We start from the raw sequence: 26,441 nt of genomic DNA, 5'->3' as shown, positions 1-26,441 counted from the left end.
AGCTAGCTGAATATGGCAGTCAACTTGTAGAGTACACGTTCATCAATACATTTCACATTGAGACACAGGCTCAGACTTCCACTGTCATTGTGAGCTTATCAGTACATGTAGCTATTAGCTAAACTGTCAGATCATTAAAAATAATTTTGTTAATTAAATAAATGAAGCCAAGAGCAGAAGTTACCATGAAACAGAGAAACAGATATGGCCTCCCGGTCCACCCGTTTCAGGCAATGTCATAAGCAAACACTTAAAAATGAAGACTTTGTTATTTTTGCAAGATGAAACATCTTACCCTCACGGCAATTTATCAGTAATGACATTTATTTTGTACAAAAATACAATACCTGTACATTAGATTTTTTACAGCATGCAAACACAATTACAGTAAGAAATGGAAGATTTTCCATTTGTTTGTCCTTTCAAATAAATACTCCATGTAAATGTACACGTACAGAAGCTCTGAGAAAAAAAACATGGCAGGCACCCATCTGGTCCATAGGTCCATTGTGATTCTTCTTGTCTGCATGTAACACGTGAGATTCAGTCAATATCCCAAAGAGAGGCTCGGCAGGAGGAACTGACCAATCCCCTGTGCTGCTGGTCGGCTGTCAGCCAATAGCGGCTCAAGATTCAATTGTGGCCCATCCCCTCCAGTGCAGCCAGGGGCAAGAATGGCCACATGTCTGCCTGTGTGTGTGTGTGTGTGTGTGTGTGTATGTACAGGCTGTCCAGGGCTGCAACAAGAGTTAGTGTGCTGGTGTATATGTGGTCCTACAGAACACAGAAGCAGACACACACACACGCACACAGAGCAAAGGAGGCCCCTCCCCTGAGGCGAGCTCAGTCCACATCAAAGGCAAGGAGATCCGTGCGTATCCCGTGGCAACCGCAGGTCAGTGCGAGGTCGTGGGGGGGCGGGGTCCCTGCAGGGCAGAGGTGCGGCGGAGCTGTGGTGCGTGGAGAGGCCACGCCGCCGAGGTCAGGGAGGGCGTACCGGTGAGCGCCGTGCGAGGGGGCGGGGCCGAGCGGGACCCTAGCTGGCCAGGACCCGTGACCTCATCCAGTCCAGACTGGCTGGGAGCCTAGGGGAGAGACAAACACACAGATGAGCTCCAGCAAACTGTCTCCACACCAGCTGTGCCTCTACACCGCAAAAAAAGTCTAATGAAGCTTAAAATCTTTTTTTTCCCCTCTCAAGTAGTAAACATTAGGTTGGTTTAAGTTACTATGTTCTTCACAAAGAGAAATTTTCTTACTCCCTTGGCAAATGAGTCAAACCGTTTCACCGCGTTGGCAATATTTTTGCCTCATTTAGAAAAGAAGTAACAAAAATAAGATTTTAAGTCTAAATATAAGACCAAAAATATTTGTGAGAGCAGACCAGACATGTTTTCAACAAAGCTGAATAAAGACTAAACAGTCTACATCGAAATCACAGCTCATAAATTAAACGGCTGTTTCCATAATAATGAGTAATGAGTTGGATGAGAGAAGCTGTCTCTTGGACTTAAGATTAAATGTGTTGAATCTCTGAATTTCTATAATTGTAAACGTTCTACAACCGTTTTGTCGGTTGATGGCTTTTTGATCTGAACCAGACCTGAGGACGTAGACCTTCTGCGCTGGAACATTCCGTCTGACTCAAACATCGCACACCAAGCACACGCAAGCGAAGCGCGATCAGGCTCCTGCACAGATCGCCTCACACCCACGCTGTCAACGCACACCAGCACGCCTCGCAAGCATACCCGCACACCATGACATCACACACCCACGCACGATGACATCACACACCTGTGCACCATGACATCACACACCCACGCACACTGACATCACACACCTGTGCACACTGACATCACACACCCACGCGTCAGGGATGAAAGAATTCTGTGGGATTCCAGGGATTTCGAAGCCCAGCGGACATCGATATTTATGACATCATCAATGAATGATGCACAGAGTTACACAAAACCCTAACCAAATTTGCATTCGCATGACTCACAGGCCAACATGTGATAATAATAAATTATTCCAGAATCGCTCAGTGGGTGTGGCTTGGCACCTGGCCAATACAAAATAACCCCCCCCTCCCCTCCCCTCCCCGCCCCGCCTCAACAGGTTTCTTTTCATCCCAGACACCCAATGGCATCGCGCCTGCCCTGCTGTTGGCCGCGGTAACGCACTCACCCCTCCCCCGTCAGGGCGCAGCAGGCCTGGACGTGCCAGGAGTGGCCGGTGATGGAGCTGAGCGTCAGGCACTGGGAGATCTCCGCCGCCGTCATGGAGTCCTTCATGTCCTGCTTGTTGGCCAGCACCAGCACCGCCGCGTTCCGCAGGTCCTGCGATGGCGAGTACCGCGGCTCAACACACCACTTAACACACACCGCCCCCCCCCCCCCCGTCAACACGTCTCACGTTCTGCCGCGACCCGTTCCTCAGGCTGCTGATAACTGTCCCGCAGGTAAAGGCTGACCTCAAAATAAACCTTTTCGAGATAAGCCTGTGGGAATTTTTGGGGTTTTTTCTTTTTTTTGAATAGTAAAAACAATAACTGCCGTGGTAAGGTGTACTCTTCTGGTCAAGATAAGACGGCGAGTTGTCAGCCGACGTGTTTACAAGCCCGTAGGGAACGCTTATGTAACCCAAGCCCTCATGTCCTACGCCGCCCTCTGGTGGATACCTCGTGCGCCAGCATGCGATGCAGCTCGTCCTTGGTGAGCGTGAGTCGCTCTCGGTCGGTGCTGTCCACCACGAGAATCACGATCTGAGGGGTGGGGAGAAAAGGATGACATCAGTACTGCGACACGCTCGTCCAATCACATCTTTTTACTGTGCATATTCACAAAGCTTTTCAGCATATAATGTTTCATTTTCGTTTCATTTTATAATGCACTATCTATCCATCAACGTCTGCTACTGTAAACTAAAGCTTAGCAGGAAAGAAGTGAGAACAATGGAAAACATACACAAACAGATGTGCACCATAAATAAACGGCATTTATTTCAAGGCTGGCTTTCTGAGCAAAAATTCGCAGGACACAGGATTGTCAAGCTTCTCCGTGCCGTTTTGATTCATACGCCGCTCTCGACGAGCCAAAAAGAGAAGTAATTTAAGGGTTTCCTTCCAGATTAACCCTTAAGGTGCGAAACATTGAACGCTAATCCGTCGAGCCTGGCGTCCTCGACGCAATCCGACATTTAATCGCTTGACATGTCACCCTGAGAAAATGCGTCAATCGCGCTTCTGTTCATTGAGTTTTTCTCCGTTACTGTCAGATTGTGGAAACTGCATGACTACTGTGATTAGTGACAATTACTGACAGTTCATCCCGCTGAGGGTTGCTAGGTGACGGGAGAGTACCTCAGTGTTGCAGTAATAGGAGTTCCAGCTGGCCCTCAGGCTTTCCTGTCCCCCGATGTCCCACACCAGGAAGCGGGTCTTCCGCACGGCGATCTCCTCCACATTGCTGCCGATGGTGGGGGAGGTGTGGACCGCCTCCTTGGTCAGGCTGGGGGGGGGGTGGGGGGGAGGAGAGTGGGTGAGTGACATGAAGCTCATGAGCCATGTGATTCTCAGGGAACACCCACACACAGACTGGGAATCTCCACACAGGCAAGGCCACCGTACCCACAGGAACCGTATAATCACTGCTTCATTCTTTCCAGGGGTACACAATAATATCAGGACCAACAGTAGTTTGAACTGAACTTGCTTGAGGCTATCTGCCTGTTGCTAAGATAGTGGTCCATATGATGATGCCACATACGTGCTTCAGAGAGGCAGCGCATTTGATATGGCCTAAATTAAGTGAAATTATCATGCTCAAAAAGTAGCCAAACAATAGTTATTATTTTACCAGTCAAATTCACAAGCAAAATTATTTCATGAATGTGAAAACATGATTGTAGTTTACATTTGTGCTATAATGTAAAACAGGGAGGCATCAGCACTGGTCAAAATGAACAGACTGATATTTTCTCTAGGCATCGGCCAGACCTGGGTCAAATACTTATTTGTTTTGAATTCAAATACTTTTCTATGTTTTACTGATCTTGCCTGGTGTATTGGAACCAACAAAATACTCTCAAAAAGTGCAAACTCCGCCTTCTGGTCATATTGGCAGGCTCAATTCCACCAGGCAAGATCAAAAGAGCACAGAAAAGTATTTGAATCCAAAACAAATATGTATTTAACCCAGGTCTGGTATCGGCCAAGAATCCGCCCATATCGAGCACAGCCATTTCATTTATTTTCTTTTTTTGCAGTCTGATGCTTTAAAACATTCTGTCGAAGGGAGGAGTGTACATGCTGCTACTAAATGTAAGCAATTCGTTTATTTTTTCCACCCTCATCTGCAATACTTACAATTGGTAGAGGATTGTGGTTTTCCCTGCATTATCAAGCCCCACGAGAATGACTTTGTGTTCTACGAAGAGAGAGAGAGAGAGAGAGAGAGAGAGAGAGAGGGAGAGAGAGAGAGAGAGAGAGGGAGAGAGGGAGAGAGGGAGAGAGAGAGAGACAGTACGTGTGAGCTCAAACAGAAACGGCCGCGTGAAAGAGACAGATGCTGAACCGCACCAGATCTCAGTTTGAATGCTCCAGTCACCGGCCCCAGCCCCGCCCCCTTGTCATCATCACCATGGAAACTATCTCCAGAGGCCTTCCTGGCTCGAGACGGTCCTCCCGATTTTGATGAGGCAAGCGGGGCTGCTACAGGGTTCATTTTTGAACTATGACCCTTGCAACCAGGGGCAGGGTATCAGTTCAGCGGGCATAACATAGCGTAAACGTCGTTCAAGGTGCACAAAGATAACCGTAGCGGCTAACATCACAGCTGGCTCTAGCTCTCTGCTGGCGCTTCTCACCCTCGGCAGCCGCTTCTCAGAATTGCCGCACGCCCGGTGGAGACGAACGCACGTGCGTCTCTCTGACATAAGTACAGAACATTCTGAGCATCAGCTGTCCAGACGCGCAGCTCCTCCGAACAAAATAGCTCACCCACGCACATTCCTCTCCTTACGATGCACAGGAGTCCGCATGCCAGGTCATAACAGGACTGCAAGCGCATGTCATTTTCAGTTTTTCATAGGATAAAGGGGAGATGGCTACCATACATGTATATACACTGTATTTGTACGTATGTGTGTGTGTATATATATATATATACACTGTGAGCTCCATAATGTTTGGGACACATGGCTTCACAGGTTTCTGACTTTAGTCAGGGTGTGTCCACAATTGCTTCCATACTGCATACGTAAGAGAGCTTTCAGTATTAAGTCTTGATTCTAGGCTTTTGGATGCCTTTGGATTCTGTTATTGACAGGGAGGACCAGAGTTGTGCTGATGAATGTCAAGGAAGCCATTATGAGTTTTTTAAAAAAAGAGACAAAGGCCAAATCTAAAGGTTATCAAAATCAACTGTTTGGAACATCATTAAAGAGAGCACTGGTGAGCTTAGTAATCAGAAAGGGCCTGGTAGGGTAAAGAAGACCTCTACAGTTGATGACCGATGAATTCTCTGCATAATGAAGAAAAGCCCCTGAACACCTGTCCAACAGATCAGAAACACCTCAGGAGGCAGGTGTGGGTGTGTCAGTGACGTCCGCAGAAGACTTCACAAACAGAACTACAGAGGCTACGTAGCAAGATGCAAACCACTAATTAACGCAAAAACAGGATGACCCGGTTACAGTTTGCCAAGAAGTACTGAAAAGAGCCAGCAGAGTTCTGGAAAAAGGTCTTGTGGACAGATGAGACAAAAGATTCACTTGTATCAGAGTGATGGCAAGAGCAAAGCATGGAGGCAAAAAGGAACTGCCCAAGATCCAAAGCACCCCCATCATCTGTAAAACGGTGGTGGGGGTGTTATGGTTTGTGCATGTATGGCTGCCACAGGTACTGGCTTACTTGTCTTCATTGACGATGTAACTGCTGATAACAGCAGCAGATGTGCCCGGAAGCATTTCATCTGCTCAATTTCAACCAAATGCCTCCAAACTCATTGGACGGTGCTTCATCCAACAGGAAGACAATGAACGCAAACATACTGCTAAAGAAAAAAAAGTTTTTCCAAGATGAAAATCTAGAAAATTCTTGACTGGCCAAGTCATTCACCTGATCTGAATCCAACTGATCATGTGTTTCATATGCTGAACAAAAAACAAGGCAACTAGCCACTGAAACAAGCTGGAGCTGAAGATGGCTGCAGTACTGGCCTGAGCATCACCATCGATACTCAACACCTGGTGATATCCATGGGTCACAAGCAGTCATCGCATGCAAAGGATAGGCTATGTGAAGTTCTGAACATGAATTCTTTCATTTACAAAACATTAACATCTCCCAAATATTATGGTGCCCTGAGATGGGGGACTATGTACAAAAAGTGCTGTAATTTCTACATGGTGAAACCAAAGTGTATACAAGTAGCCTTAATTAAAAGATGAAAATGTGCACTTTAACCACATGTGAATTGTTTGATAACAAATGAAAAAGGTTGAGTACAGAGCTAAATCAACAAAGAATACAGTAATTGCTATAGTGGATAGATTTAACTGTTAAGTATGTTCCGTTGCATTAAAAGTTATAAAAACTTACAATTGATCATTATAAGAATGTCTGCTTTATAAAAACAAGATAATATGTAGGCCAATGTATAGATAGCCAAGCTATAGGCTACCTTTAAGTGCGTCTAAGTGCTCAGCCAGATAGCTATAAACTACAAAAGCCACGTTGACACGAGCTTTTCATTTATTTAGCTCGTTAAAATAGTATCCGGCCATAACGATACTGTTCTCATAACGACGATACTGAAACTAGTAGGTTACTACTGCTAACTAAGAATTAAGCTCCTGTTTTCAGGACCTAACGTTTCAGGAGCACTCTCTCTCGCGCGCACATAAAAGGTTTCAGGTCTCGTGCAAAACAGACTCCAACATGAGATAACGTGTATAAAAACTGGATGAATTCCGTTTTTAAAAGAAAAAAATACGTTAGGTAACTAGACAGCTGAAAATGAATGACATGCATAGCTTACCTTTGTCTCCAAAGACAGTCATTAACTTGGCGAAGAGAAGCCCCATGTCCAGCTAAACTCAACGCGATTGCTGTGATAAATTCGTTCTTACTTTTGTAATCCAGAAGTGTTCTTGGTAGCTACTCTTCCACGAACAGCGGAGTTCAGCTCGCGCGTACAGTACGTTAGCTATCTAGCTACCGGTGTAAACAAAAACTGATTTAGCTAATAATGGGTACTACAGATCCTCATTCCAATAAAATGCTGAATCTTAGACATGATATGAATGCTTTTATATAGCTACCCAGGAAGATGTACGTCTGATGACTAACTAGATCGATAATCCCGTAATACTCCAATGTAGCCAATAATGTATCGATACTACAAACGTTAGCCAGGGATCTCCCGACGTCATGTAAGAACGTCCCTCACTGGAATTCCTCTCCGACTTGCAACACCATTTTTCTCGTTTCTGCCGATGACGTAGAAGTGACGAATATTGGAAAGTGCACAAAATAATGTCATTGGTCGATCACAGAATAGGCGGATCATTTTTCTTTAAAGTTCAAGCTCAGCTCTTTATCAAGCCAAATATGGAGAAGGAAGAGAATGTTTTATTTTTTTATTTTGTATTTTCGTTTCTCAGTCCGTCGGGGATTTTTCTTTTCATCAGCACGTAGATTTCTGCTGAATGTTGTTTGGACTTTTAAAAAGCGAAACAAATAAAGCACTGAGGAATTTTTTTACTAAGGGAAGCACATTGTTTTTCAACTTGTCAAACACCTGACTTGTCTGAAATTTGTGCTATGTGCAACCTGACCTTATTCATACCTAAATCCTTTATAGCTACTGCCATTGTACCTTCCTCATTCTTAAGAGGAGAGGTCCGTTTGTTTCATGAAGAGAAATGCACGGTAAAAATCCGCTGTATATGACACTAAACACAATAACAATACAAATACTGTAAGGTCCAATTTTATTTCAGCATTTGGACTGAGATATTCCACCAGCTGCTTTGGGTAAGGTTAAATCATACCTTCTCACACAATGACCACAAGCTGAAGATGTTTTTTCTTCTTCCCCCTTTGGACTTTGGAGTTTTTTTGGTTTCTAATAAAGGGAACCAATCTGCTGTTGACACACACACTCACCATAAGCTTGCCAAACCACTGTTGGGAGTGAGGGAATGGCTTGGAATTCATGGACTAGCTAGTCACACTCTATACAAAGTCAGTGATAAAGCCAAAGAGTCAGATGCAAAGACAGTGCACGTCTTTCCCACAGAGAGAAAAACGTGAATTAGAAATTGCCAGTTGATGATATGGTTCTATGCCATGATAAAAATGTCCTTGACAATCTGATTGCTACCAGCAAGTTTAATTTGAATGTTGTTGTTATAGATTAATGGTTCTGTTTCTTTCACTTGCCACCTCAGATTGGAACTAATTTAAGCCTAATGAGCTCATGTGTTATTAAAAGACATAACTGACCATTGGACTATTGAAGCTGGGTGCACTTATCTGACATGCGAGTGTCAGGCTCAATGCCGTAAGGTTATGACCAGCATAGTCAAGGTCATAGTACCGCAAGGTTATGAACTTTACAGATATGATGACCATATTCAAAGCAACAGTTTTGTGCAATTGCCATTGCAATAAATCATAGATTCTAGCAATTCTAGAGAAAGAGCATATAATCAAAAGAGCCAGTCTTTTCATATTTATTTCCAGTTCCATATTTCAAATTCCATTTTCGTTCCATGTCTTATCATGGATATGTTCATTTTTATAGAGAATATGAGACTGGTTACTCATCCAATACCTTTTAACTTTAAGGATATAAAACAGTCATGAGGTTTTGTTTAAATGGTTGGGGGATGACCTTTGTCCGCTACATGGCCCTGTCTGCAGACAGAAAAGCCATTAAATATATCCGAATGAGTCTAAGAAATGGGGCTTCAAAGACACATCCAGGGAGAGCAAATTTGATAGGACATTGTCATTGCACGCAAATAATTTTTAGACCTGCTATTCAGCGTATGATACAAGTCTTACAAGGATGGCAAACTAATAAGAGTTTGAACTGTCAGGCAACAGGTGGAAAATAGGTTTGGTAAAAATGGTTTTGATGTGATATGAGGTCACATTCAGGCACCTTATTCTGCAGCCTGTACTACTATACACCTTTGCACACGCTGCACTGAAAATTAGATCGTTTGGGCTGAAGTGACAGTGAACAGACTGGAAACTGCTCTTTTCTTTTTGACACGACGCTTGGAGGAAACACCAGACAAACGTGACAAAAAGCAGAGTTATTTGAGGCCTCTCTTCAGTTCTTCTTCCAGTGACCACAATTACAGCAACGGTAACAGAGAGCATTGCAGACTGAGCTGAACTTTCTGTGGCTTCAAAAAAAAAGAAAAAAAAAAAGCCGAACACAGCTGTGTTGGGCGGAGCTTGGACACTTGGGGGATTTTCAAAGTGCTTTTCTGTTATACCCAAAGGAAAGAGAAAGTAAGAAATAAACGACTGTTAGTCACATGAGTTACGAGCCAGAATACATGCCGATGAATCAGGTCAGCTAATATTTAACCATGCTGTGAATATAGTGTGGAATAGATATTAGTACACGCACAAGGAAGAATTATGAAAGAGCTGTAGAACATATTTTTTTGAGTTATTTAGGCATAAATGCGGCATTTAATAAATATAAGAAATATGTGGTAACCAGAACATGTGAACACATTTTTTTTTAAACTGGGGCCAAATGAACGGTCCCACGCGTTTTTGACGGTGTGGTGTTTAAGCATTCTCCATGAATTTTTCAATGGTCGAACAAGCAAATAAATGTTTTCAGGTGAAGGCACGATAACTTTTGAAGCCGTTCCTATATGTTTGGGGAGATACAGTATACAGCAGATATTCACTCAGTACTCTCCAGGGCTCTGAGATCAGGATAGCAGTCTGGACAGATTCTTCCGGAAGCATTAAGATACTTACTTGGTTTCTTTTTCCTTATAATGGCTGGGCTTGGGAAAACTGGTTGGGAATGGGCTTCTGAGGCTAGATAGTTCCTGGAGCTAAGACCTAGCAGCCAGCAGACCTCAACCATTCTGACTGGTACAGCTGGTTCGAGTGGCAGTCTGGTTGAGAGACTTTGTTTTTCGTGAACAAATGTGACTCATTCTTCACAAGCCTTGACAATGCCTGTCCATCCCACTCTAACAGAGCAAAATGACTGTAAAAAATACACCTCTATTTGTGTGAACGGGCATGGAAGAACCCCTGCTCTGACACAGCCACAAGTTTACTTAGAGCTGAATGAGATGTGGAACTGCATGATTGGCAAATCTTATGCTCTAAATCAGTGGTTTTCAACCAGGTTTGGTCCAGGCTACAAGCCATCCAGGGGACCCCTGGGCCCCCATCATAAGTTGAAAAGGACTATACATGAAATAAATTTAGCTGCAAATGACATACATTAATTGCATCTATGTTACCACCCCAATTTAAAATATAGTACCATCTTTTCCATTTCTCAGAAAGTGTACAGCATTCCTCTGTCCGGTCACATGTTCATTCTACAAACAAATTAAAAGTTGTTGTGCTGTGGATATTAAAATAATGACAGAGTAAATCCACACCCAGGGCTACAGGGCAAAAATGAGTCATGCTTTCATCTCCAGGTATGACTGTCTTGCAGTATTAGAAGGAACCCAATAAAGATTTCCAAAATACCAGTTAAACAAAACAGCAACCAAGAAACATCAAAACACGATGGCATAAAAAGTAGATAATGATTGTATTTAATACTTCCATTACAACTGGTATTACCCTTTTCCAGCTAGCTTACATCCCATTGTTTGACTCAAAATATAAGTGTGTCCATTACAAGGGACCTGCTCGGAACAAAATGTCCAACCTGTGTTCAAACAAAGGGCATCTCCACCAGAGTTCACCTGTCTGAATGAAAGAGCAGTAAACATCACAAGCACTTACAGGCACTTATTAAAACTGTGTACAGTAGTAGGCTGAAGAGAAGCGAAGTATCTTTATGCACACTTTAGAATAGTAAGACATTACAAACACAAAAGGCCCCTCTTGGTTAGGGTGTTTGTCAGTACGTCCTGTTTTACCGATTTGAGTATTTATATGTACAGGAAAAACAATTAAAATATGACTTCAGGATAATAATTCATCACCACTGAGTGTGTCGACACTGACTGGATGGCTTTGATCTGGCTGACAGTGATATTAGCCTGGCTGAGCAGAGTATACTGTATATGGGTGACGCACAGGTATAGGGGCGGGGTTTGGAGCAGCCCCGCCCCTCACCCCACCACAGGTGGGTCCTTGCAGTGGCTCTTATGAGTGGCATGGCAGAGGGTGTGGTTTCATTCCTTGATGAGCATGAGCAGTGTGAATGCAGGCCTCCTAGGGTATCGCAGAACACCATTTACACCTGACTTTTCCTATAGAACCTGGAGCTCTGACCCAATCAGAAAATATAGAACCTGGAGCTCTGACCCAATCAGAAAATTAGCCTTTCCCTTCAGACTGCTGAGTGCCCTCTTGAGGCCACCTGACAACAAAATGGCTGACGATGTTACATTGTTGGCAATGACCAAGCCGTTCTTTTTAGTAACTGGGATAGAACAGCAGCAATAGCCTTCTCCTTATTCTGACATTCACTGTTGTTTTGTTTTTGTTTACCTGTGAAGAGATTACCTGAGTAAAGTGCATTACTGAATACAGAACAGCATTTAGACCTGTCAGTGATCAAGGGGGTGGAGCTCAGAAATCCCCGCCTTCAGGAGAAAGCCTGGTCCTCAGAGTGCACGTCCCCTGTAGGCTCTTACACATCGAAATACTCATCTGCAGTCTCTGTCATCAAAGCTTAGGAACAGCCATCTCCATCCATTACAAAACATGAATATACCCTTCTGTCACAGGGCAGGTAGTGTTCTGGACTAGTCTGTTGGACTAACTATGTTTGCTAACTGTATTTTACTCATTCATAAAACAACATGGATTCCAGGTACTTCAGGCAACAAGGTAGGGACAAAGGTGAAACAAAGGAGAATCCCTGTTTATGAACTTGTGAGAAAGTCAAACATCAGGAAGATTTTCATTGACCTACCAACTGTGCAGTAGAACAATCCTCCCCCCATCCCTCAACTTAGTACTTAGCACCCCCACCCCCACACAAACACACAGACATACCCAATCCCAACCCAATTTAGTGTCTCAGAACAAGACATGAAATCTGTAACTGAAGCAAACTGCACATAAAAGCTTTCGTAGGCTAATTGTGTGGATGTATTTGTGGTTGTACTTCATGGATGTGGGTGTATAGTGTTAATGTTTTTGTGGGTGTACAATGTGGATGTGCGTGGGTGTATACTGTGGATGTGGGTGTATAGTGTCACTGTGTTAATGGGTGTACAATGTGGATGTGCGTGGGTGTATACTGTGGATGTGAGTGTATAGTGTCACTGTGTTTATGGGTGTACAGATGGATGTGTTTGTTATGGGATGAAAACTGACTCTGGTAGTGGTGAGGCCCTGTTTGTCCAGTTGCAGTTGAGGCACTGATTTAGGAGACCTATTTTTGTGTCTGTCAGATTTCAGATTTTCCAGAAATTTCCTGATTAATAAGGAAATGCTCATTTTCAGAGCCAGAGGACTTGGTATGCCACAAGCGCCCACCTTCAAGAGCTACTGCACGTTTCCCACAGCTCTTGGCAGGAGAGAAAGCCCAGCAAAAAAGTCAAATACTTGTGGACCCAGTGACATTTAGGGCCTGGAAATCAGTATTCCAGGAGTAGCCAGGAAAGACCACACCCCTCATCTATGTTACATTGTGTGCTTTCCCTCCTCCCCACTGAGGAAGTCTGTCCTACTATCTGCCCTGATCTTAAAAGACCATTTTGATTTTTTTTTTGCTCCTAGGAGCACAGAGCGGTACAATTTCTAAAGAAATTGTCATTTTTCATTAAAAAAAAAACAAATTAATAAATTTTAAATTTCTGGCTACAGTCAGGCACCAATGATAACTGTTGAGAAACCAGGGGGCAGTTTCCACCATTGAAATGAATGAATTCCGTAGTGTAAAGGCTATGATTGCATCTCCTCTAAAACTCACAAATGGTACCCAGGATAAATCAAACTACTGCTGATAGCCTCAGAAAACAATGGCAGAATTTGAGTCAGAGCATAAACTCATGCCACTGGCGGTGGGAACAGTGTGAAAAATCCCACACATCTTATAGAGAACCTTCGTAATTTTGGATAATAATTGCCACAACAGGACATACTACTGAACTCGCATTTTATACAAATAAGTTACACTGTAAGTAACTTACACTGAGTGTTAATGTCACATGTGCCATAATAGGGGTTTTGTGATGCTGTTAATGAAACTTATCAGAAGGCATATACACAAGTATATGCAATGGCGATAGAAGGTTTGGGGAACCATTTTTGGATTTTCTATATTTCTGCATAAATTCAAACAAAAATGACTTTAGGTCATCAACTTATGTCCTTATAACAGGCAAACATGAATACATACAAAGCTGACATACACGTTGCCAGAAAAAGTATGTGAACAAGGTTAATCAGCTCAGGTAAGGGGGTAATTCAAGCCATGTGTGTCAATCAATTGGATGACACTTCAGTGTGAGTTTTGGTGGCCTTGTACATAGAAATAGTGGAAATTTTGTCAGCATCAGAGGTCATCAGAGTTCATCCTTCACAAATGAGCTTTGAGGAACAGCACCATGCCCTGAGGTCCTCAGAAAAAGTCCTGTTGATGCTCATCAGTCAGGAAAGGCCTACATAATCTTTTCTCAAGATTTCAGGCTCCACGAACTGGCAGACTGGCAGCACTGGCAGAGCTAATCCATCATCATAGTAACTGTTCCTAGGAGTGGTCATCCAACATAAATCACTCCAAGAGGAAGGTGTACAAAAATGCAGGAGCTCATAAAGAACCTCAGGGTAACAGCTAAAGATCTGCATGCCTGTCTTGCATTGGTCGATGTCAGTGTTCATCAGTCAACCCTCAGAAAAATTCTGAACATGAACGGCATGCATTTGTGGATGGCAAGGAGGAAACTGATGTTCATTAAGAGGGGTACTGCTGCCCATCTCCAAACAGCCAAGTCTGCGCCATTCCAACACTGAAGCCTCATCTCAACCAAGCACGGAGGAGGAGCATCATGGTTTGGGATTGTTTTGTTGGCGTGTGAATTCCAGCTTTAAGTAGAAAATTAGAAAATTTCAGGTTATCTGCCTGTGAGCCAAAATGAAACAGAAAGTCGGCCATGCAACAAGACAACGATACTAAACACAGTAAGCCTACGACAGAAGGTCTGAAGAAGAGGAGATTTTATGTTTCAAAGTCCAGACCTTCATCCAACTGAAATGTTGTGGAAGGACCTTAAAAGTGGGCAGTTTTTGCAAGACAGCCCACAAGCTGGAGCAGGTCTGTTAAGATGAATGGGCCAAAAGCCCAAAAGCCTGTGTGGGTGTGATCAGTAGATACAGAAAGCATTTGGTTGTCATGGCATTAAAAATGGGTGCCACCCATTAATCCAAAGGTTCACAAAGTCGTTCCGACAAAGAATGTTAATATTGGATCAATCTGTTCGTTAAAGAAATGAGAAAGATAAAAACGTGTTATTTGTTTACCAAGGTTCACTTGAACTATTAACAAATTTATGCAGAATTATAGAAAATCCTAAAGGGTTCACAAACATTCTCTCATAACTGTATATACGTACCACTATCATGACAACTGTCAAAATGTAAAATGTGAAATTGTTTTTGACATGTTATGACGTGTCATGAAGCATCATGGAGTATTAATGACATGGATATGAAGGTGTCAAGAGTGAGCAAGAGTGTGTTGCCGTTATTCCATCTCTTGTGATTGGTGATTGAGTGTGGGCGTGGCAATAGCAGGACACTTTTGTCATAGTTATGGGTAGAAGCAATCAGATTGGACTGCAGGACTTGTATACTGTCATGACATTCCAGTCACAGCAGTAGCCAGCTATTACCAGAGCTACTACCAGAACAAAACTACTCTCACCCTCCACCCAACAGTAAGGGACGTCCAGCACCTGGCACCACCGCAGGTCTACACTATAAAGCACATCAGCGAAATTCTTTGGGGTTTTGAGATTTACGATTCAAGGCAGTAATTCTATAAATAAATAAATAAGGTTGAAATAAATAAAAAAAATATGGCAACATTTATTCCAGAGAGGTTAAGAGTTGAGGTGAAGAGGGGTAGCGGGAAGAGAGGGAAGCCCGCAAGCTGAACAGGCCCTGAAACTTAAGACTGAAGAAGACAGGCCTAAAGATGGCTTCCTTTCTTCTCCTGTTTAATCCTGGCCACTTCTACGCTGTACTACCAAGCGCTTACCAAAAAGTATAATTGATTAGAATAACTGTAAGTGAAACCCTTCTGTCACTCTTCAAATTAACATATAAAGTCTATATCTTCAAAAACAATTTTAGATCCTGGCAGTATTTGCTGTGTTTTTAGACTTGACAATTGCTAGCTATGTGAGAGAAGGTCCATTTTGTTGTAAACTAATTTATTCTAAATTAACTGCTTAACTTGTCAATCAAACCTGTTCCCCTCCCCTCTCCTCCCAGGCCCCTCCCCCTGTGTCTGTCAGACATCCTCAGGGCAAATGGCTTGTTCAGTGGATAAAGACGCCCCTCCCCCAGTCCTCCTGGCTCTTGTTGTAGTCGGCAGGCTCCTGGCAGTACCGCTCTCTCTGATTGGATCGGGCGTGCTGCTCCTCCTCCAGGTCGAGGTTCTCCGGGTCGGGCTCCGCCCCCTGGTCTTCCCACGATGCCCGGCGGCTGTGGAAGCGGGAGTTCCCCCCGCGGTGGAAAGGCGGGGGCTCCTCGTAGGGGTCGGTCTCCGCGTCCACGCAGGAGTCCCCCGCCTCGGTGTAGGCCGAGTCCCGGCTGCCCTGCGTCTCCGAGTCGAAGGTGTCCTGCCGGGAGAGGCCCCGCCCGCCCAGGGGCGTGGCCCGCGAGGCGGGGCGCGAGTAGATGCGCTGCTGCTGCGGCTGCTGCTGCGGCCGCCGCCTCCCGTCGCCGACGTCGCCGTGGAAACCGCCGCGCTCCAGCAGACGCCCGTCCTGCTTCAGTTCTCCGTGAACCAGGTACGCCCCCTGCAGGCGCACCGCCAAGTGCCACGCCCCACACGCCGGTCATGCAAAGACAAAAGAAAGAAAACCACACGGCGAGGCACACAGGCAGGGCGTTAGTCAGCGTGAGTCAGGTTAGCATTCACACACAAACTCAACGTTACCCACTCAGCATTAGGGCCAGGAGATGGAAGAGCGAGGCTTCAAGCTGCCCCATACTGGGTGGAGCTGCGATGACCTGTCAATCATTGACTCGTTCAGACCAATCAAACAGATTTGCTCTCCACAGCACAATAAGATGACTGGCTCTCGTAGCAGGCCCGCCCCTTTTGGCTTTGGTGAAACCTCACTCTCCCTTCCCTGCCCTCCATGCTCATTGAGTTGCAGTTAAGCAGTTAATCATATCAGTTTGGCTCAAACCGACCTGCCAGAGTAATGGCCAGTAAAGATGAGCCTGTCGCCAGAGCGCAACAGTGAAATGCAGAATTACACAAACGCCACACAACATCGGCTCCTCCTCACATCGTAATAAGCACGATTAAAAGTTTCAAAATATATATTTTCAACCTGACCATATTACAGTAACAATTGGTTCCACTGTCACAGTATATTGGGCTATACAGCTAACAGCAGTCTGCAGAGGTACAAAACATAGCCGGACTACATTCAAGACGGGGAAACCTTGCCATCTATTTACCGAAATGGTGATCTATGACAGAACGTCCATTTGCAGAGTGCTAATACTATGTCTGCCGATAGGGCAACTGCATGCTCTTTAGTCATTCGCCCCTTCCGAGTACAACCCCTCCACATGCACCAAATGAGAGTGAGCGTATCTCGAAGACCGTGGCAGAAAAGTTAAATTACATTACAGCAAGTAGCAGAAGCTCTTACCAAGAGCAGTGCAGATTACATATTTACAAAGAATCCATTTACACAGCTGGATTAATCAGGTTATGTGGCTTCCTCAAGGCTAGGAGATGAACCCACAGTCAGTTCTTTAACCACGCTACTGCTACACAGCTAAGTGTGATATAAGCAAAGTTAGAGCATCGGGTCTTGAATGTAGCCCGGGCTCTGTAGAGCTCCAAGATAGCCCCGCCTTACAGGTGACGCAGCCAATGGCGAGGCAGAGGCCCAGACTCGGACAGAACCGCACCTATCGAGCAGTGAAGCTGGTGCATTAGCAACAGATAATTGGCACCGCGTCTAAAAAAGTGCATCGCAAGAGAGTGGTTGTGTGTGGTGATGTCGAAGCTACCTTACACGAAAATCTTACGAGCCCAAAGACATCCTACCTACAGATAGAGCTGATGCTCTCTACGTCGTTTACAGGTCTTTACATTAAATATCTTTCAAACATGTAAGGCAAACGTTTCAAACAGCAAGCAATGCATGCGTCCATAATAACAACAGAGGCAAAACAACGCCTCGCGTTCTTAGCTAGCACCAACAAAAATATTAGTTGTACTAAAAATAAATGCGACTAGCTACTGGACAAAGAAAAACAACTACTCGGTAAACGTTTGTATATTCTCAAAAGCAAAGATATTTGTGTGAGGAAGACAGTAATTAAACCAATGAACAAGGACACAGGTGTATTCGTAAACACATAACTGCTTATCATGACACAATGTTTTATACAGTATTTAAGTCTACTGTGTTTTTAAGTCTTTTCCAAGTATTCACAATTCAAAGCTAGAAGAGAAAAAAACAGTATTCACAAATCAAACCTAGAAGTGAGAAATTCAGTCCCGTTCAAACTAACCAACATCACATATCTCGAGGCACCATTAAAAAAAAAAAAAAAATCAGGCACAACAAAAAAGATTTTTTACCAGCTGAACTTGAACAACTTTATCACTGCACAGTCATGTTCTTCAGTGTTCCACTTAAATAAATATGCAGGCACTGAGGTGAGTGATGATTCATATAACACGTAGCTATTGAGGGACTATTTAGTTACGAGAAGTGACTGCCGGTTAGGCACTTCTTACATAAATGTATTATTGAAAGTACAAGGACGATAATAACCGACATTCATGCTATTGGTTTTACGAGCTAAGGGAAAATGATTCGCCACTTTGGACTGCTCATCAAAAGCCAGAGCATCCACGCCTTCTTTGTTTAGTTTTTACAGAGCGAATGTGGTGTTAGTGAGTCAGCCCCTCCCAGCCCTGCCACCCCAGAGCCGATGTATGAAAGAAGCATTGGGCCCACGGCAACGCCTGTGCGCTGATTGACAGGACGGCGTCATGGTTACACGGAGGAGGGAAGCGGCCGGGCTCTGTCTCCCGATTGGATGCTTGGGCAGTGACGCGTGTCTGGCTGAAAGGGGCTACCCGTTCGTTCACAATAGCAGGAAACCGAACAGCGAGAGAACCGGTAACAAGCTGTAATGAGTGTTTTTAAAAGCCAGGGGTTTTTCTCATTTTATTCCGAAGGGGATTTGTGGCCTGTAGGTGTGTCTCGGGTAGTCCTCACTGCTTTCCTGAGGAACAGTACTAATAGTTCAGTGTGTTTTGGCAGAAAATAAATATATGTTTGCCTGTGTGTGTATGGGGGGAGGGGTATTGTGATGGTATAATTGTAGAGGGCTATGCTGTTTGCGATAAGACCTGGTGTAATAGGTAGTTTTTGTATCTGTGTGTGTCAGTGTGAGTGCTTAGTCTGGTGCTTTGTAGTGTAGTCTCTACACCCCCTGCCTTGTGTCTGTGTCCATGTGAGAGTGTGTGCTCATGAGACAGAATGTGTGTGTTTGTGTGTATGTATGTGTGGGTGGGTATAAATGAGATAGCGTGTTTGTAAGTGTGTGAAAGGGAGCTGTGCATGTATGTGTGTGTGTGTGTATGCGTTTGTGTGTGTGTGTGCTCACGTGTGGGGCTGAGCTGGGATGAAGTTTTTGGGCACAGCGGTTTTGGGGGTTGGGGATGGGGGTGTGGCTGTAGAGACTCTCTGTGGCTGGGCTGCGTGACCCTTCCCCTCCCGGCCTCTAGAGGGCGTGCTCCTCCTCCTTCTTCTTCTTCCCCTCCAGGGCGGCGGGCCCCTCCAGCCCGGGCCACAGGTCCAGGTTGCGGCGCAGGGAGGTGAGCACCTGTACCTGCAGGTTGGAGACGGGCTCGGGGGAGGCGGCCAGGGCGGCCGTCGCCATGGTGCGGTTGAGCAGGGGGTTGGGGGGGTTGCAGCTGGGGGGGTGGGTGGCCTTCCAGTACGCCTCCAGGTAGTCGGCCAGGTGCTCGCAGGCGTCCTCCAGCTGGTTCTCATCCAGAATGATATCAAACAGCTCCTGCAACGGAACGCATGTGAATGGGCTGCCTCCACAACAACACTGCAATTACTGAACACAGTACCCGATATGCACAGTATGCTTTCACCTCTGATAATATATGTGTCTGTGTATATATGTATATGTGCAAATATGTATCTTTTTTTCAAGAGTATTTTTCAGCATGTTCTTTTTCACTAATTCTTTATCACTTGTTTCTCTGTGCCAGTGATCTTTATTCCTGGTTCCTGGAGAGCCGCAGAGCCTGCTGGTTTTTCTTTTTGACTTAATATCAGCAACTATTTCAGACACAAAAAAACCAGGCGAGGTGAGTTAACTGCGTAATCGACCGCTTTAATCGACCAATTACATGCTGAGTAACAACAAAAAACAGACCCTGCGGCTCCCCAGGTCTACGCTCAAGACAAAGAAAAGCCAAACGACCTAGTATAATACTTAAGGAGATTTAAACACCCTCTACTTTAAGCCACAAAGACAATGACATTTAAAATTGTGTGATGGCACATGGGGACAGAGAGAGCTGTTTCCACAACTGGGTCTTTACAGGGAGACTATCTACGTTTGCGACCAGAGCAGGAAGACTTTTGTGGAGAGACAAACCAAGAATAGTTTAATCGTGAATCCTTGAGTGGCAGATTTATCATTACTCTATCACTCCATTTTTACTGCTTTACTCCTATAATTAAACTCTTGCTGTTCGCAAGGTGTTAAAACAGCTACAATGTTCTTGCTAAATGCTGTGCCAATGAAAGTATTAATATCGCAAACATACCTGAGTATTCAGTAATCTGGCAATATCCTGAAAATTCAAGACTGCGCTGAACATAATTGTCCTCCTTTATTTTCAGCTTTCGAAGCAATAAAGCACAGCCCACTGGCCTTGTGTCATACACAGGCACGGTGGATTTCTTTTGGGTGAGTGATTCACTTGACAGGCCGGTGTTCTCGTACACTCTGTACAGAATTCATAGGCCAGGGACTATCTGGCTTCAGCTGTTGTGTGTGGAGGCGTGGCCTCTGAGGGGTTGCTAGGTAACGGAGTGAAGTAACAATAGGGGGTGGGCACTCACTGGGGGGCACTGGGCCAGCTTGTCTGCTGCCACCATCTGCACATTGAGGTGTTTGGCCTGGGACTTCCCCCGGGACTTTATCAGCCTCTGGAGCACCTGGGAACAGAGGGATCTGAGTTATGTACACACACACACACACACACACACACTCTCACACACACACACAATAAGGACTCTCACACGCACACACCGCACAACATACATCACAACCATGAAAACACACTCTACACACGGCACACACCACACCCCACAATATACACAGCCTCACAGACACCCACAACATCATACACAACATACACACACACACACAACAGACAAAGGCCAGAGACAGTGAGTAAGTCCCTGACTGACCAGAAATCTTAGTAGGTATTTTGGATTTTTTTTTCTCAAAAATTCTATGTCAGTATCCTAGAACTCCATTGCTTTCAATGACCTGTAGTGAATGTTACAACAGCATTAGAATGTTCCATGAAGAACGTTCTAATCATACATTTGGTGTTGTATACCTTAAAGGGTTAAATTAATCAAAATGTTCCAAATGCACTGTACAATGCATCTTAATAAAACCGCTGTTTCAAATATCTGTTGTGTAGACATATATTCCTTAAAGGTGGGGCCTGTGGGCAGGGCCTGTGGGGCAGGTACCTTGGGTGAGGCGATCTTGATGTAGACAATGATGGGGGCCAGGGAAGTCTTCGCCAGCTGGGCGGGGTGGTTGATGGTGTCGGCATCCAGGGCTACCAGCTGCAGGGTACGTGCCAGCTCAAAGATGCGCTCGATCTCGCTCTGCACCTCAGCTGGGGGTCAAAGGTTAAAGAGGGCGGAGTCAGGTTAGCACAGGGCCTGGCTTAAATCAGGGGCAGGGCTACAACAAGGGTCCCCAACCCAGGCACTGGAGGTTAAATTCATGCTGCTGAACACACTGCTAGCTCATCTCGCCTGTTTTCTTTCGGCTAAATTAGTTATGGGTTTAAAGGTGTAAACAGAAGCCAGGTTCAGGATTAGGGGAACCCAGCAGGCTCCACCCCAGCAAACAAGCACTTATTGGACCTATTGGTGCACTGGTAGCAGGACCATTCGCCAGCTATTTTGGCTTCTTTTAGCAGCTTATCCTCATCTGGACCGTCTAACAGCTGTGCTGTTAGCATGAAGGCTAGTGCACGACGAACGTGAAGCAAGAAAAGAATGCCGAAAATAAGTTTTGAATAAAACGACTGAACGCAAAACACTACAAGCGGTTTCTTTATTTAGACAATCGGATTTACAAAAACTACATTCTAATCTCTTTAGCTTGTTTGATAAACTGCTTCCTTTAGAGGTCTCCCTGGCTGCTAGCTCTCCCCTTCCACATTCACTTACAATGTTTGTGGCAAAAGGGAAAGTTTATGCAGCTAATGTTAATTACAAGTGGTATGAATCCTCCAGTACATAGCAATCATGCAAATTACTAGAAAGAACTCTGTTAGTCTCATGCAATTTGTATCAGCTCCAGCTTTTAGTACATAATGGATTCAGTATGCACTGTATGTGAAAAGCACTGACATCAGCTGTACATTGTCACGCTCTTGTCATCTCCCACTGCCTGTTGTTTTTGAAGTGTTTTACCAGCATGGAAAAGTAACCGCAAACATGCATACAACCAAAACACACACACACACACACACACACACTGACATATACACACACACACAAAACACTCAGGCTGGCACAGAAAATGTGACTCAGAGCTCAAGAGACTGCTGTCGTGTGCGAAGAAACGAAATGACAACAGTTGAAAAGTTACACCCACTTCCTCGACTAACAATAACAGCGGTAAGACTGCGGCGTGCTGATTTCCGTCCTCATCACCTCTCAGCGCTTACATCATTAAAAATGATCCAGTAAGCGTGCACTGTGGGCTGCAGAAAGCGCTGTCTTTGGGTGACAGAGGGGAACTGCAGTCAATGAACAGGATCTCAGGAGGGCGCAGGTCGGAATCCTACTTCAGTCAATACTGGACAGTTTGTACGGGTGGGGGCAGGGCCACCCCTGACCTTTTGTGGGGGACCTGAGCAAAATTGTGTACCCTTTTCTTTCTGTGGGTATCGTCCCTGGGGCCCTAAGTATTGCTGGGGCGGGTGGGGGGGTGGGGGGGTGGGGTTGTAGTAGTGTAGCAGTTGTAACAGGGTGGCAGTGTAGTATAATGGGTAAGGAGCTGGTCTTGTAACCAAAAGGTCACAGGTTTTATTCCCAGGTTGGGTAAATGATACAACTCATGTGTAAGTCGCTCTGGGTAAGAGCGTCTGCTAAATGCCTGCAATGTAATTGTGGTAATTGCCATTGTATACCTGGGGAGGGGGAGTAATTGTGAACTGTGATTGTGAACCCGGGAGGAAGGTAGTAGGTGTGATTGTGGACTGACTGGGGAATGATTGTTTAACCAGAAAACAACCACACAATCAGACAATCTCTCACACACATTTATTTCCCTCCTTTATTACATTAAGCGATAAATAATCTAAGAAATAAACCCATATGCACGCAGAAACATCCTCCTGGCGCCCGCAGCTGTCAATCGGAATAATGAACGCCTGACACTGTGTACGTTCCAGGAGCGTGACGCGGAGCTCGCTCATGCAGGAATACGTGCGGGTGTAAGTGTCTGTTTTCACACTGTCGTGGTCACATTCAGCCAGGGAGAACCAGATACCCAACGCAGATCTCGAATATCACTTACTGTACTAGAACACTGCAGCCAGGCCTCACTAAAAATTCTCCATTACCCAGGGCATTGGCATTTTGTACATTTTCACCATTTCCATCTGTGACTGACGCACAGACATTCTCAGTATGTGGTTCTCCAACCTCAGCTGTTAGGTTCATGCCGGTAACACCAAACCTGCAATGCAGTGCATGCTGCTGCCGTGGTTTCGAGCACAGTCCGCGTGAGTTAGCTAGCGCAGGTACATAAAGGCCACACGATCCCGGATTGTGAAGACGCCGAGATTTCCGTGTCTGTGTGGGCAAGGCTCTCGCGTCCCGAGAGAACCGTGTCCATTCCCACACAAGAGCTGAGCAGAGCGTGGACAACGTGGGCCGGGGGAGTGGTTTGCGGCGGGCGGGGGAGTGGTTTGTGACGGGAGGGGGGGGGGGCGGGGCTGGGCGGTGCCAACGAGGAAGATGGTTTGGTTCGCGCGTAAAGGGGGAAATGTGCCAAATGGACAGATCCACCCCACAAAGCTTCTGGTGTGAACCACACCAGGGGCGCATCCAAAAATCTCACAAATCCAGTGCCGTGAGAAGGTATTTGCCCTCTTCCTGATTCTTTCTATTATTGCATATTTGTCACACCGAATGGTTTCAGAGCTTTAAATTTTAATATTGAAGTGAAACTGAGTAAACACAAAACACATTTTTTCAATTATTATTTGATTTATTTAGCTAACGAAAAAAAGTTATCAAATATATCAAACCCATATCACCCATGTGAAAAAGTAATTGCCATCTTAGTTACTCAATCAACCAATTAATTAAATTTAATTGATAATTTCATTCAGCCGATAGAACACAGCCAGGCTTAATTGCAGCCAGCCCTGTTGAATCTAAACCTTACTCATATTAAACCTTACCATCAGAGTGAAGTTATTTAGCAAATGAAATAATCAGGGAACTTAGGTTCCCTTTGTATAATGTCACATTCTGTCTAAAGATATGAAACCATTCATTGTGACAAATATGCAATAATAGAGGAAATCAGGAAGGGGGCAAACGCTTTTCCATGGCACTGTACACATTGTTCCTTCCATCGTGTTTCTGACAAACCGCCATATTGAGAAGTCTCTGAATTGCTCAAGAGGACCAGGAAGGAAGCATTATGGGACCTTCCACTGGTGGCAGATCCACATCTGCATCGTCACACAGACTCTCTATTTCACTGACATCAGGATCACGGAACAACTGTCTTACACAGCGGCAGACAAATCGCCTGGCTAAAATTCACGCGTTGCGACACGGCGAGTTTCTTTGGAACGCGTCCAAATTTCACTTCTTTGTCGGCTGTCCCCGCCCCTTTCCTTGTTCCTCTGTGATGCGCACAGCAAGAAACACGGAAAGGAAGCAAAGTAACCAAACCAGGAAAGCAGGTTAGAAAAAATTTGGCCGCAGCCAGGGTTTTTTCGGGGAAGCCCGCCGTCTTCAATTTCCGCACGCAGCTCGTTCGCTCAACGTGCACGCGCAGAGAGCGCGGTACCAGAGACCGAGCGACTGAGAAAACTCGCGTTGTTATTATTCTTGTTTAAAAATTTTTTTCAAGCGACAGGCATTTTGGAACTGGCACACAAGTGGGTAGATAGAGGGATGGCACAGGCAGGCAGGCAGACAGGTGGACTGACGGGCTGGACGGACGGTCGGACGGACGGCGGAGGGGGGGGGAGGGGAGGGGAGGGGAGGGGGCAAAGCGACAGCCACAGCGTGGATACGTACCCAGCACGTCTGAGTCAAGAGTGTGTGGGAGAGTGTGGGAGGAGGACAGGGAGGGAGGGAGGAAAGACAGGATGAAAAAGAGAGAAGAGGCGAAATCAGACTCAGACAGTCAGACAAAGCGCGGGTTCCGAGCGCCGACCCCAGGGCCGGGGGCTCTCTACCCCCCCTTCACAGGGCCCTGCCGAAATGTTTCTGGTAGAGCTGGGGCAAATACACACTGAAACACCAAAAACACTTTACATTAACTATGTGCCATAGAGCCTATATAACCAGGCTCTATAACCCTGCTATAACCAGCCGCAGCAGCACGTAACGGCTTTTGACTGTCATAAACACTTCCTCAAAACAGTGTCATAATGCACGCAGCAATAAAGCTGAATCGGTTATTTGGAATCTGTTTTGTAAACATCACTGTGACTGTGAATATTACGACATGGTCTAAGCTTTAATAAACCACCGTGACTGGTTATGACAGGAGTTATATCCTGTCTATGTGTTATCTAGGCTCTATTGCATAAAGTTCAGTGTTACTAAGATACTGTAACTCCCCAGATGATGAGTAATATGTGAACCACTCTTTCAGATCCCTGTGAATTTTCAGCTTAACACGTGACTCATCAACACAAAAAAGTATATAGAATACTTCAAATCATAAAGTCATATAGAATAAGATTCCGTCTTGGAAAATGGTTGAAAATCAGTGTTAACCCTAGTGTTCTGTTTACTTAATAGAATGTGTGAAACTGTTAGCCAGGGTCAAATACACCCAGGGCATTATTGGGATCTTAAAGCAATACAGAAATAAACTCTATACAGAAATAAACACTCAATACAGATTATCTCAATTCCACATATAAACAATATATATGCTTAATGGTTGCCAGTTACATCTGCTAGATCACATTTAACAAAGAAAGTATCATTAATTTTTGTGATAAAGATGTGATCTATACAAATCCACTCTAATGAATGCATGGGGGGCATAAATGTTTATCTGTGGAAAGTTGACTACTGATATTTTTTATTTTGAACTGGCATTCTCAATTATTGTTCATCTTCATATGGTTATATTCAAAGAGAGCATCTAGGCAAAACAAAACAAAACATAAAGCAAATACAGATGATGAACAACAAACAGAGGCACAAAAATGAGCCAGATTTACACCAACTTAGTCACTGATTGAGATACATCTCTCAAATGTGTCATTCCTCTTTTACCAAAAGTTTAAAATGGGTCAATTTGACCCAAACCAAACAAGGATTAAAACTATCAGTAATCTACAGCAATTGTATTATTGTCTAAAGGGTTGGAGAATTTCAAATAGTTATTTGACCCAAATCTGGTGTTTGGTCTACTCCAGATTTTGGAACTATGACATCATTTCCCACTAACAAAATGTTCTCATCAGTTTACTTGTCACAACTTG

The 26,441-nt window shown here is 44.7% G+C and overlaps 2 protein-coding genes across 8 annotated transcripts in view; both read right to left on the bottom strand.

Moving 5' to 3' along the window:
* Window positions 1–306: 306 nt before the first annotated feature.
* LOC135243500 (ADP-ribosylation factor-like protein 5B) lies at window positions 307–7,491 on the bottom strand. Of its 2 annotated transcripts, XM_064315375.1 has the most exons (6): window positions 7,044–7,487; window positions 4,370–4,430; window positions 3,365–3,512; window positions 2,684–2,767; window positions 2,191–2,342; window positions 899–1,085 (listed from the first exon to the last, which is right to left on the bottom strand). In XM_064315375.1, the coding sequence occupies exons 1-6, from the start codon at window positions 7,087–7,089 to the stop codon at window positions 1,037–1,039; spliced, it is 540 nt and encodes a 179-aa protein (XP_064171445.1). In that variant the 5' UTR covers window positions 7,090–7,487; the 3' UTR covers window positions 899–1,036. The 2 variants fall into 2 exon arrangements, with proteins under 2 accessions (XP_064171446.1, XP_064171445.1); XM_064315376.1 differs by lacking the exon at window positions 2,191–2,342 and having other exon boundaries at window positions 307–1,085; window positions 7,044–7,491.
* A 3,313-nt stretch (window positions 7,492–10,804) lies between these two features.
* The window catches only part of LOC135243269 (voltage-dependent L-type calcium channel subunit beta-1-like), a 71,116-nt gene continuing 55,479 nt past the window's right edge, over window positions 10,805–26,441 (bottom strand). For 4 of the 6 annotated variants that reach the window (XM_064314964.1, XM_064314963.1, XM_064314965.1 and 1 more), the window contains 4 exons: window positions 21,199–21,350; window positions 20,554–20,649; window positions 19,298–19,483; window positions 10,805–16,221 (listed from right to left, as the gene is read on the bottom strand). In XM_064314964.1, the coding sequence (XP_064171034.1) occupies window positions 15,739–16,221; window positions 19,298–19,483; window positions 20,554–20,649; window positions 21,199–21,350 (917 nt within the window). In that variant the 3' untranslated portion in view covers window positions 10,805–15,738. Of the gene's footprint in view, window positions 16,222–17,712; window positions 19,484–20,553; window positions 20,650–21,198; window positions 21,351–26,441 lie in introns of those variants that run through there. The other 2 variants (XM_064314968.1, XM_064314967.1) reach the window with 1 other exon arrangement.

This window comes from Anguilla rostrata, chromosome 17 (genome assembly GCF_018555375.3).
Source record: "Anguilla rostrata isolate EN2019 chromosome 17, ASM1855537v3, whole genome shotgun sequence".
Taxonomy (NCBI): domain Eukaryota; kingdom Metazoa; phylum Chordata; class Actinopteri; order Anguilliformes; family Anguillidae; genus Anguilla; species Anguilla rostrata.
The sequence above is the reverse complement of the archived record's forward strand: the minus strand, read 5'-3'. Positions and strand labels throughout refer to the sequence as shown.